A 13176-nucleotide genomic window follows, 5' to 3' on the forward strand; every position below is an offset into this window, starting at 1 on the left:
ACTACTGCTCACTTGAGCAATATGCCACAGTTTCCAGTGAGCTGCACGCATGTCAGAAACTCTGCAGGTGCTGTTTGTCTTTCATCCCCTCCAGCTGATTTCCTGTCTGTCTGCAGAACAATTCTATTTTACCTTTTCCTCCCTGTTTACATTAAAGTTCTTCCTGCAATCCTAAGTAACAGCTTCTCTCTCCAGTCTGGATAAGCAACACACCTCACATCTCAATAATTAAACAACACTGGATGACAGCTTCCTACCTGATCCTCAGTCAGTGAACAGGAAGCACTAATAGCACTATGGTGCTACTCCTTCAAGCTTTAACAGTAGGAGCATGTTCTAATACTCTTACAAAGCAACAGCTGATTACATGAACTGCCATAAAGAGAGCAAACTACTCACAAACTTTTCAGCCACACAAGTACTTCAGGGGAATGACTATGCAAAGCCCTGCGGCCTAAAAAATGGGGATCAAAAATAGTCACTGCACATGATTTCTGCCATCTCTCCAAGCAGAATACTAACATATTTGTCATATTTAAAAGTGGAATTCTAGACAAAATGGTATGTGGGACATATTACTAGGAGCTCTTGCTGCAATGACAACCTTAGCCAAAAAAGAGCTGTCAAAAGCCCAGTCCAATTCTCCTGATGACCAATTATTCACATGCTGAGATGACAGTTAATTTCTAATGTACTGGTTTCTAAATGCAGTCTTTGATGATCCTTTTCATTAGCTCAATGATGTTAAAAACTATCTCTGCTACTGAGGTGTCAGTGAAAAGAACCAAGTTTCTACATTTTGCCTGCTGGTTTGAACTTCCAAATAAAATGGTATTCTATACAAACCTCTGCTTTAAGCAATGGCAAACTGTCATCTGACTGCAGTTTAACTCCCACATGACATTGGCTACAGTCTCTTCAAGGCTGAGGACTACCCTGTGGAATAAGTCCCCACCATGAGAAGCCAGCTAAGAGTGCCTGTAAGTGCTTTACTCTCAAGGGAGCCACCCCAGTGGCACAGTACTGCTCATAGTCTCTGCAAGGTGGTGGGGCTGGCCTGCATCCACAATCTTTCATGGCCTAGGCTGCTGAGAAATGGGGCTACCTGGCTGCAACCATGGCATTCCCTGAAGTGCAAAATGCTGATGGAAAGATAAGTCTGGCAGACCAGAAGGGTTTTTGAAGTCACCTCTGTACTTAGTATGTAAAAAAAAGCATAGGAGTACTTACCTACAAAGTTCACTGTACTGTCAACTTCATTTTTTATACTGGAGGACAGGAAATAGTCAGAAGTGACAGCATTTAGCCCATTCATCCCAAAAGATGATTCAACTGGCTCTTGCTAGAATGAAAACAGTACAGTTGGGTCAGGATTACTTTATTTTAGGAGATAGCTCATCTCTTTGTTCTGAGATGGTAATAAATCCCATCACTTCTGCTTGCCATATACCCCCTGCTTTCTGTAAGACACTGTCTTAGAACAAATATTTCTCTGAGGAGAAGCCCAAGACTAATTCATTTCCAAATCTTGTGCTTTGAAAGGAAAGCTATTTTTAATTTTCAAATTTAGAGTAAGCCTTCAGAGAGCAAGGAAGCAGTAAGCTATTTACTACAAGAGATTAACATTTGAAACAAACAAGGAAGAAACATTGCTTTAAAACAGTACTCTATTTAGTATTCATCCTCAGTCCCTTCCAAATATGCTCTATCTCTTTGCACTCTCTAAAAGGAAGTCTTAGTTTCTGTACAGCAATTACTAAATTCTAGCCTTAATTTTTCTCTACAGCAAGCCTGAAAGCAAACCAAAGTGTTTACACTAAATACAGCCTTTCAGATCACATCATAAACATTACCACAGGGCAACAGCATTTGGAAAACACCACCTGTTCTACACAGACTGAGCTTTCCACAAAATGCCTCTCTGTAAGCTTGATATACTCGAGTGGGAATCTAAAAAAATCCCTTCAGAGTAGACACCAAAAAATTAATTCCATTAACTCAGGATTTCTTTAAAAAGGTTGTTCTACACATGCAACTTCCTCCTAGCATTGACTCTCTCACAGGTTTAGTGGTTACAATGTCTAAAGTCTTTTGTTCCTACTCTACCAGCCCTGCAAGGCTGCAAGTTGTCCCCTGCTTGCTGAGCCAGACACCCACAGAGAGATGCAGAGCTGTCCACACCATGCTCATTTTCAATGCTCTAAAGCATCTCATCAAAGGCAGGCTAAGGTAAGCTTCAGGACCTGCAGTGCCAGCCCATCCCAGTACTGTTGAACTGTTATCTTTGGGACAAAATACTGGGGGCACTGTGATAGGATTTTTCCAGATGTCACATGCTGTGATTGTGATCTACTCAAAAAGAATTGTCACTTCAACACAAGCACCTTCCCAGACACTAAAGCAAGGCAAACATGCACCCTGTTGCAACATTTCTGGCACATCAGAAGGGTGGAGAGTTAAGTGTTAATGGCAACTAGGTCTTTGATGAGATGCTGGCCCACAGGTCAAAGACTTGGAGAGCTTGAAAAGATAAAATTAGCTGCTATTGATCCATTGAGGATCACAACTGCAGAGATAGCTTACAACTGCACACTGGAGCCCTGAGTATCTGGTGCTGTTTGCTTTAATTCACAGCAAACACAGCATGTTTCCCCATGGAAACACTGTGCATGCAGCACTTGCTCAACTTTACTGAGGCTTGATTACAGAGAAGTTTATTTAGTAGCCCCTTTCAAGCTTCAGAAACAAATATGCATCTTAGAACTCAGGTGAAGTTGCCAGATCCACAGAGACTCGGATACTGGCACAGTTGGTGTTAAATCACCTAAATTTTCAGTGTTCAGATGTCTAGCCTAAGCTAAATGCATGGAGAAAGCTGTCACTAGGGTTTTAAAAATAACTCTCAATGTGGAACTGCATGGTCTAAAGGATACATCTAGGATAAGGTAGAAATTAAGCCTCAGTTCAGTCCTTTGTTTCAAAAGAGAGTGGTTTTATCTGGGCTGTTCTGACATTTCCGTTTCCTTCCCATTATTGAGAATTCATTTAAAAAGAATTTAATGAATTGTAATGACAGACTCTGTTTGTCCAAAAGCCCAGTGATAGGAGACCTACCTGGCGGGTGGGAGACTTCCTTGCCTCTTTGCTAAGGTGGAGCAGGGATTTGGTAAGGTCCAAGACTCTCACATGCACAGGGACAAGCAGTGACTGCCCTGAGCACCATACTCAAGCTCAGCCCACCAGCAATTGCTGTGGGTGCCCACAGGGTCCAGCAGTGCCAACAATGGGAAGCTCATTGCAAGACCCTTGCTGTGCTGAAGTCTCTTTGCAGATCTGTGCCCAGATTCTTAGCTTCTCCCTCTGCTGCTATCACCCCACCGCAGTTACCAGGCAAATCGTGGAGTAACCTCCCACTGGGCTCCACTATAAGACATTTTTCAGGGTAACTGTAAGGCATTCAATTCAAAACATGCAACTTGGATCTCAGGAATTCTAATCATCAAGCAAAGCAATTATAAGAATCTTTCATGCTCAGAAATGTACATTTGCTTTAATTCACCTACTACCCTTCTTCATTACTACAGCCTTCAACATTCAACAGTCAGCCTAAGAGTACGGGAAGAGCAGCTCTTCAAATCCAGGCTAGCCACTGCACACATCTGTCAGATGGGGGAACAGACAAGAATACTGCCTGGCCCCAGCTCAGAGCCACAAGAACTAACAGCAGGTATCACTGGTAGTAGGTGTATGTGCTGGCACACTGCTCTGCTCTGACCAAAGCAGTTTTACTGGCTGCCTCTGAACATCAGCTACCACCAGAGTCACTTGATAACAAGCACACGTGGCTGTATGAGCCACACAGGACAGTTACCAAGTGGGTCTTTTAAGACAATTTAAAAGTCATAGCATTCTGATGTGTAACTGCACAAGTGCTGTGGCAGCACCCGCTTTCCAAACCATTCCAGTGGAGGACTTTTTCCCACATTTCTGGGTACACCTGACCCAGGGAATCTCCTGGCCAGAGGCTGCAGAGCCTGAACCCAGGCATGGGTGGCACAGCCCTTCACGGGTGAGCAGCAGGGGACCAAGCTGCCCTTGCACTGTAGACACAGCTGCTACACACAGCCCAAGGACACCAATTTTACTGAAAGCTGAGAGTCTGAAATCTCTGAGATTTGCTTTTTTGTTAAAAAAAATGAAGGTGAACTAGCTCCTGCAGGTGTGTAATACTGACCACCTCGCAGAGGCCCTTGGCAGAGGTGTGAAAGGTAGGAAACACCGTGCCTCGCAGGGACAGCAGACATCAGTCTGGGCCCACGCTCTGAACGAGCAGAAATCTCAGGCTGCAACTGAAGAGCTTTACAGCTGAGGCCTTGTGACTGACAAAACATGAGCACAAGGTGCAGCTCTGACCCTTGCCTAAATGAAAATCAATTTCCAGTGCTTTACACACAGAAATTAATTGCTCCAAAAGGTAGCTCTATTGTTCAGAAGCATTCCTTCCCTAATTACTGTATTTCTCCTTACAGAGACAAACAAGTGGCTAATGTATTGCTGAGACTGCCAGTTTTCCAACCTCCAGGCATTGTAACACAAGGGCTGTGTCCATTGATGACGTAAGTCAGGGCTTTAACAGCCTTCACATTTCAAAAAAAACAACCCCAAACATCCCGGCTAACTGTAGTTGCTTAACCAAACCACAAGCATTCGCAAGTACCCACCACAATATACTGTTGGGGCTGTTAAAAAATATTTGCAACAGATTGTATTCACAAGCTCTTGCACCATTAAACAGACACTTCTTACCTTAATTTGTTTGAACTTGTCATCTTTCTCAGATTTCGTCTTTTTTCCTGCAAAAACAGAAGGAAGATTTCATAAAGTCCTGTGTGCCATGAGCTATCCATCACACTTTCTACATTCACCAACAAATAGTTCCAAAATGAGCCTCAAAATGGCAGGACTTCTCAGTTAAGGGAGACCACATTTTGCTTAATTTTACCCTTCACTTAAGACCTGGGCAGCAAAAAATTCACCTTGAATTCTCTGGCTTTGTGTTTCTTTTTTAAAAGGCTACAAAAGAGAACCACTGTGGGACCAAGGAAAGCAACCACAGTCAAAAAATCAAAGTGAAAATATGGAAGAATGACAAATTAAAAAACAAGACCTGTTAAAAAAAAAAAAGAAAGGGGGAGAAAAACATTCCTAAAGGGAAGAAAAATCAAAATATATTCCTCATCACATTTCTGATGCTTTCTCTGTAGCTACAGGAAAAGGGAGACTGTTAATTGATTTAATGTGAAAAGACATCACAATAAACTTCAACCAATATTTTTGTAAATAGTTGCAACCTGGTAGGGAAATACATATTATAATTAATGCAAAAGTGGTTTATGCAATCATGATGGGCTTGGGAATCCCAAAAGCCATACTGCATGTGACCCTCACAAAATGTCATGCACCTTGGCAGACCCAGTGCTGCTGCCCCTGCTCTGACCTGATGTAGAAGCTCAGACTTACTGGTGCAAGCTCAGCTCTGCCCCAGTGTCAGCACAGACATGTCCCAGGAGCTTTTCCCCTCTCTACTACATGATACCACAGAAAATTAGAAACGTTTGCAACCAGATTATTTTGCTCCTGTTCCCAGAATCTCAGTTTTAAAGATGAACTTTTGTTGCTCCTACACGAATCTACTGCCAAGGGGCATGTTATGGTCCAGGGGAATGTGTCTAAACATACAAAATACACTATTGACAAAAGACTGGAAACAGTTTCAAATTAAATGTTCTACCTTTTGCACATTGATCTTCCTTTCATAGTATGATTCTGCCCCAAAAATGCCATGGTTCATCATTTCCAGTCACACTGACCTTAAACTCAAAACCTGCCTTTCACTTCTCAATCTAAGAAAGTAGCAAACTGTAGCTACAGGGGAATTGAATTGGATTTTAGAGGAACACTGTGTTTTTGGTTTGCAGGTTATCTTTTCATCCAAAATTCTAGACAACACAGGATAACAGAAGACTAAGGAAACCATTGTTCTGCTGCATAAACCAGTAAGGAAGCCATATGAAAGTTAATGAGCCCTAAATAAAGCAATGTTTCCACTTTGAAAGAAACCAAATACTCATGAGATTGACCTGGTAGTTAGGTCTTCTTCTGGCAGGCAGGAGAATTAATTCCTAAATTTGGGGATTCTGATGCTTTCCCATTTCACCACTATTGTGCTCTGTGAGTTGGTTTTCCATGCTCTTTGTAACTAACAATGTGGTTTCGTGGCTTAGTGTTCTGAGTGAGTGTACTGCTCTCACTCAGCTCAAGACAGAGCCAGTTTAATTGTACCCTTGCTTGAAAAAAGATACCAAAATGTCTGCCACCATATTCTGAATGACCCCTACTGAGTTAAATGTGTTGAGCTCTAATACCCCCTAATCATATTCCTTGACTGAAGGAGACTTGGGACTAGATTCTGAACACAACTCCATCAGCTTTAACAGACAAATATAAACAGTTTGGGGGTATCACATCTCATTGATCCTCTCTGCTGAATGCAGCCCATTTTGCATGCAGCTGTTCCTAAGTTCCAGTCATTTCCCAGCCAGGGCACCATGTGCAACATTTCATGTGGACAAGCTCTCCCCTCTACCTTTTTTGGAAGGTCTTTCAGATAAGGGCAGCATCCGGTACACCCTGAAGGCATTGTTTCCTTTCTTTATACTTTTGTCCTTCACTTCTTCTATGTCAGGCAGGGAGTTCATAGCACAACGGAAGTTTGCCTTCCATGTCTTTGGATCAGGTTTATCTACTCCTGACTGGTATTTTCCTGAGCAAGAAAACAAAAGTTAGGCACATATGACATGTGATTGAAGATTCGAGGCAAATTAATAACAGCGTAGGTTAGCTTCAAGGTATCAGCCTTTGGTTCCCATGGCAAGCGTTCTAACAATAGCTGAGGTTGCAAGAGAGCGCTGTGATCTCATTCTCATGCACATTTCTAGAACAGATGATGAATGGTTTGCACTCAAGGAAGACCCAGGGCACTGCAGATCTGATGTGACTCCATAACAACGTGGAAAAGCTTGCACAGTATTTACTTTTATTATGTCTGGCTCAAATCCATAGAAAGGTATAAAAAGCCTAAGGGTCTCTATGTCTACAAAGTGCTGACTGTGTTCTACTCCTGACAGTTTTGAACCCAATTGCTAACATTTAAATCAATTAAGTTTTACTGTGTTCCTCAATGCAAATGAGTTATGGCACTTCAATTAAGCTAGAGTACCATAGACCTTGAAAAGACATTTAGCATCCCACAAATCTGGAAACTTAAGTTCACCCTCTGTGTTAGTAAAAGCAAAGACAAGAAAGAAGGAAAATGTAACTTTAAAAGGGAAAACAACGTGAAAATCTGTCCTGCAAAAAGAGAGTGCCAATACCTGTGTGAATTGCCCAGTTTCTAAATAAGGGAGCATCTTTTTCAACATCCCAACCATGTCTTGCGGCATGCATCCAGGGAATCTGAAAAATCTTCTTCTCCTGGAAGGCAAAACAAACAGGAAATGCGAACACTGAAAGACTTGAGGAGTCTTCTGATGATTTTAAGTCACTAATTTATAAGCACAGTTTCAGCATCTCCAAGTGTTTTGCTCCCTTCTAGCCCAGTGTCACTATCAATGAAATCAGCAGGAAAATATCCACTGGCATCGCCAAAGCAGAACACAGTCCAAGTGTATGAAATACTCAGAAGCCACTTCAGGGAAGATGAGCCTGGCAGCTTTCTGAGCTGACACATGGAAAAAACATGCAGTACTACATATTTCTAAGCTTTCATACAAAGGGTGGTTTTGTCAGCACAGACACTTTTATGGTTAGCAAAAATATATCTGAAACTAAACAACCACAGGAGCAGAGCAAAATCAAGGGATTTAGAATTCAGCCAATAAATACTAGCATGGTGAAGAAAAGAGATCTTGCAAATTTGTATGCCAAGCTAAAGAATATATCAGCATTAGACATCTCTCCAGTGAGGATAAAAAAAAACAGACACTCATGTGAAGAAGTGCATTGAAGACACCTAAACACATTTTAGTTTCAAAACTTTAGACTAAAGAAAAGTGCACTTAAAGAAATGCAAAGGAAGGATTTTTTAAAATTTGTTTTTTTAACACACAGCTAAATCAGGGCATGCCTTACATGGTGTCAGTATAAACCGATTCCCCAAGGGATCATGGAAGATCCCTGGCAACTACCAAGGATGATAGTTTTAGGATGTAGCTCCAGCTCTGGGGGCTCAATGACTTTCAGAGCTTGAATGACATGTTTCCTACACCCCTTCCACAAGCACTTAGCACACAGCATGCTGGGCCAGAAGGATGCTGGATCAGATGTGCTTTTATGTCATACAACATGGTAATGAATTCCTTTGTCCTGACCTAGAGGGCTGCTTCAGAACTCTTCATGCTGTTTTCTGCAAAGCCATACAAATCGAGCTCATTCCACAACACTTGTTTTTTTCTCCCCTGTTGGCAAGAATACTTATCTGGCTTCACATGCAGACATCTTGCACTATAAACTCTGTCACTGCAGGTTCACATCCAATTATCAGTCTATGAAGAGAAAAGTATTTCCAGGGCAAAATGCACCCTCCTTCTGCAGCAGCCACCTGAGCTCTGCTGCCTGAATTTCACCCTAAAAGAGCCTATTTCTCTCTACTGACTACCTACAACCCTAGACAGGCAGCTCTCATTTAAACGACTGCATTGTAGATATCTGGCTGGGTGAGATGAATCCTTCATCCTTTCCCCTTCCCCAAACAATCACTTTTCTTTCCTGTCTGGTTAATATTTCACTCATGCCAAGGTTAGGTTTATTTCCCTTCCTTCCATGTGATCTTTTCTTCTTCTGAGCCTGCATTTTGTCCTTCAATTCATCTTTAGTCCTTTCTGTCATATTTGCTTGTTCAGAATTGCATTCTTCCCTTCTTGCTTGGCTTCATCTTTAATTTGGTGCAAGCAGTTATTTAACATGTTCCTCATTCCCCTCAAGACCTCACTCTCAATATTCTTCTTAATGTAGCTACATCACTTCTGTCACATGTCTTTTGCCTCTTTATTCTTCCCTCTACATATAAGTAAATCATTAATAGAGATACTTTCCCCAACTCAAAGCAGTCAAAATAAAGCCTCAAAGCCACTATTTGTGGTCCACAACACCACTGTATTCATCAGACCTAGAATAAGCTTCTCTGCCTTTTCTCTTTCACAGACTATAATAAGCATGGGAAAAAAAATCATCACTTCAACGGAAAACAGTTTCTATCAACAAGAACTTTAAGAATAGACCAGATTAAAATAGACCATATGATAATTCAAAACCTAGCAGACTGAACAAGACTCCAGACATAGCATCCTGTCATCATCAACTGTACTTACTGCCTCAAAAGAAGCAGCAAGGACACTCAACAGCAGTCTAAGTGGTCATTACAGTGCTTCTGTTCATTACAGAAAGTTCTTCCCAATCCCAGATGTCTTGAAGCACAAGAATTATACCAAATTATAGCACAATAACAAAATCATAGAAGCTATGTGTATAATAATTTTATAATACATATATAAGTTTACACACCTATATAGAAATTACAGGTTTTCTCATCAACTATGAAATATCTAATCTTCCCTGAAATCCTGCAAAGACAGCTGATTACATCAATACCATGTAGTTGAGTGCTCTGCTCTAGTTTACCTGGGTATTTTCTATTTAAATAATACTTCTATATTTCACACATTATCCAACATTACCTATATTCTTCTTCAGCCAGTGCTGCCTAATAATGACCCTTAACAGGAAGAGGTCATCAGTGCTTTCTCTTAAGACTTGGAAAGCCATGTGCTGACTGGTCCACCACTCCATCACAGGACTTTGGTGTAGGAATCTTGTGTTTCTGTTAAAAAATTAGCCTTACCTAAAGTCAAAAACACAACCCACAAAAATTTTGCACTGTAACATGAATTGCAACCAAACTCTGGGAATATCAAAAGGGAAAATCTGTGACATTCTTAGAAACAGGCATGAAAAGTAAACTAGATCAAACCTCAGCTGGTTACAGCAGCATGGTACTACTAATGCAAAGGTTGTGGTTTCAATCCCTGCACGGGCCATTCACTTAAGAGTAAGACTTGGTGATCCTCCTGGGTCCCTTCCAACTCAAAATATTCTGTGATCTGTGATCACTTGGAACTCTGGCACTGCAAAACACTTGGAGCAAGTGCTGGAATGTGAGACCATATATTAGCTACAAAGTCATAGGACAAATGTTAAACAACAGCATCCATCCCCAAGGCAATACTCCAAGCATCCATCAAAGCAGCAGGTTGCCTCTCTGTTACAGCTCGGAATGTTTCCTTTTCCAGATCCATGAGGAACACTGACCTCTCATACTCCCCCTCCTCACATCCCCTCTGCTGAACTATGTTGTTTCGTTAACACCGCCCAGTTTTGTCTCTCTGGGAAGGTAAAGAAATACCCTTTCTCCTTCATGCCACTCAGGAGGATAACATTTTCACCAGAGGTACACAAGTATTTATGCTTTAAGCCCTATAAGGAGGGGTTTGTTCTGGAGGTATAATGATGAACTGACAGTAGGGGAAAGAATTATGTGTCACCTGTACCTGATTTGTCATTTCTAACTGAGAGGAATGTAATTCTTTCTTCAGTTCAGAAAAAGTCCCATGCCCAAGAACAGAGAGCCAATGACAACCCAGAATGGTAATAATTTCTTTAATGTTTAAACCTTATTTCCTTAAAAGCTGTGCATACACATGAGTTTCATTCCCTTGATAATCTGACACACCTTCTTATCTAAACTGTGAACTATCCTTTACCAAACTCTGATTAAAATACTACAGCCTGTAAAGTTGATTCTGCGGGTATAGAACAGGCTGTGATATACATGACACTTCATTAATTCCATGCATGCCTTTGGTTACGGTCAGGATTTACAGCAAAAATAGCAATATTTTTGGTTTAATGATCCATTGTTGGAATGAATGTGCAAATGTTTTTACACAGAAATGCTCAGGAGTGCAATTTTCTTGTTGGGCATAACAAAGGCAATCCAGGCTGATGCCACATCAGAGGGTAGAAGTGGGGAATCAGAGTTTAATAAATGTCAAGGCAGAGAAATTATTTCAGGATTAGGCAGGAACACCCAGCAAAGGACAGAAGACATAGACTGTCAGTAGGAAACCTAACACCAAAATAAAGATATTCAAGGAGAAGGACCCGAACATGGGACTCAAATTACAAAGACAACAGTAAAAACCAGTCTCCTCTTCAGCTGTGACCCATTATGCAAGAACAAGGACCTACTCAAATTCACAGTGCAGCTAACAAGGGAATGGATAAAACAATATTTATTTACCCAGCCACAGCATGAGAGTCATTGATGCAGGAAGTTACTGAGAAACAAGGTTCATAGATGAAATTTAAAGTGTTCCTGATAATTTCATAGTCATGAGCATGTCTAGCTTTTAAAGCTGAAAGAAAAGGTTGTAATTTCAATTGTCATTCCTCAACTTTAAAAATGAGCACCTGAGTACCACAACTACTACTGCTACAGGGAGGATACCAGATTATTTGTCTTAGTGACTTAACCAGACAGGCAAGTTCTATGTTTCTGCCCCTGATTTTGTGCATTTGCACCCATTCTGATAATAAAGTGGCCTCTGTAGCAAAAACAGCTTCAAGCTTTTCAGTGTGGTGAATTCTCTCCTGCATAGTGTAGAAAGCATGCCACACTTCCACAATTCATTACTATTCAAAGTCTCAAACACACTCCTAGGTTTTACTCAACCAATCAATTTAAATTCAAATTGGGCACTGACATTTTTGAGCGCAACTGCACTCATAAAGTGTCTTGAGCACTTAGTAAGAGCTCAGGACCAGGGATATTAGGTTTGAGCCTGGCAGGGGAAAAGCCACCCTATTTTCTCCCGAGTTGAGAAGTATCAGAGAAGTCACATAAGTCTGAAACAGCAAATTGTTGCTTCAACTCAGAATCTAACACAAAACATAGTCTTCCTCCTCAAGAGAGTATTTTGAACACATTCCTCTGATGCTACTTGTTGAACAATGTGTTCCCAGGTTAAAAAGTAAGTCCAAGCAGTCTCCAGAAACACTCACTTCAACAACAAAGAGCTGGAAAATGCTTTTAAACGAGCCATGAATCCACCAGGCCAAAGCAGGACGCTTCAGATCTGGCAGGCGAGACCGGAGGAACAGGTTCAGCAGGAAGCATTCAGCTTTGCCCTTCCTCCCTGTCACCCCTTTGAAAACCAGGAATGAGCTGATTTACCTACGCAGACCTCAGCCACTGCTATCGAGTTCCCCTTCAGCACATGCATGCACACCCCCCTTACCTTATTTAGCCATTTCAGCCCCGGTATTCTGTTAGAGTTGATTTGTTCTTCCAGCCAGGGCCGCATCCGCATCCTTTCGACAGGCATTGTCACCCACCTGGGAAGGAGCTGCAGGGAACAAGGGACAAGGTTACTTGTTTGCCAGGCAGAACTCCCAGCTCCTCCACCTCTACACAGTGCACTTATTAAAGCTTTGCAGGCACTGAATGATTATAAATATAAACATTATTTTAGAACAGCGTGCGAGCCTTCCCTAAATGCAACTGAGATAAAGTCTTTTTTATGGCAGAAAATATTCTTCTGGTACACTTGTATTAGGAAAACCTTCATCTGAAGATGACATAGGATATCAGCAAAAGTTTGTCTGCTGATACAGGTGGGATAACAGAAGTCACAAAGAAAAACACACTCTTGGAAACACCTCTTTTCAGTCCACATACCTGCATTTGCAGAAGACCTTATTTTGCCAAGACAAAAATATGTAATGAAAAAATAACACATGCAGAAGGCATCATTGTGCTAGCTAAAATGATGCTTCTGCTAATGAAAGGGCTTTCAAATGGCAGTTTCAGTCCCATGAACTTGACTAGAATTAGTAAAAGTACATTTTACATCACAGCAGTTTAGCAGACCACTTTGATTCTGGCTGAGTAGTTTGACCCCCTCCGTCCAGCTTTCTCTGATCAATCCACTCACTGATTTTTTAGCTGTTACTTTACATTTCAATGCTGTTCAGCTATGAAGTGAGTGCTTCACACACCCC

The 13176-nt window shown here is 41.4% G+C and overlaps 1 protein-coding gene and 1 long non-coding RNA gene across 15 annotated transcripts in view; one reads left to right on the forward strand and one right to left on the reverse strand.

Annotated features, from left to right (window-relative positions):
* IRF2 (interferon regulatory factor 2) overlaps nucleotides 1-13176 on the reverse strand; it is a 39861-nt gene that overhangs the window by 9522 nt on the left and 17163 nt on the right. For all 13 annotated transcript variants that reach the window (XM_064417856.1, XM_064417864.1, XM_064417863.1 and 10 more), the window contains 5 exons: nucleotides 12414-12521; nucleotides 7434-7533; nucleotides 6647-6823; nucleotides 4807-4853; nucleotides 1231-1342 (listed from right to left, as the gene is read on the reverse strand). In XM_064417856.1, the coding sequence (XP_064273926.1) occupies nucleotides 1231-1342; nucleotides 4807-4853; nucleotides 6647-6823; nucleotides 7434-7533; nucleotides 12414-12521 (544 nt within the window). The remainder of the gene's footprint in view (nucleotides 1-1230; nucleotides 1343-4806; nucleotides 4854-6646; nucleotides 6824-7433; nucleotides 7534-12413; nucleotides 12522-13176) is intronic.
* On the forward strand, nucleotides 878-5997 carry LOC135299207 (uncharacterized). Of its 2 annotated transcripts, XR_010361248.1 has the most exons (5): nucleotides 878-980; nucleotides 2110-2229; nucleotides 3585-3727; nucleotides 4530-4616; nucleotides 5979-5997. It is a non-coding gene; the product is annotated as an uncharacterized LOC135299207 (long non-coding RNA). The 2 variants fall into 2 exon arrangements; XR_010361247.1 differs by lacking the exon at nucleotides 5979-5997 and having other exon boundaries at nucleotides 4530-4811.

This window comes from Passer domesticus, chromosome 4, assembly GCF_036417665.1.
Source record: "Passer domesticus isolate bPasDom1 chromosome 4, bPasDom1.hap1, whole genome shotgun sequence".
NCBI classification, from domain to species: Eukaryota; Metazoa; Chordata; class Aves; order Passeriformes; family Passeridae; genus Passer; species Passer domesticus.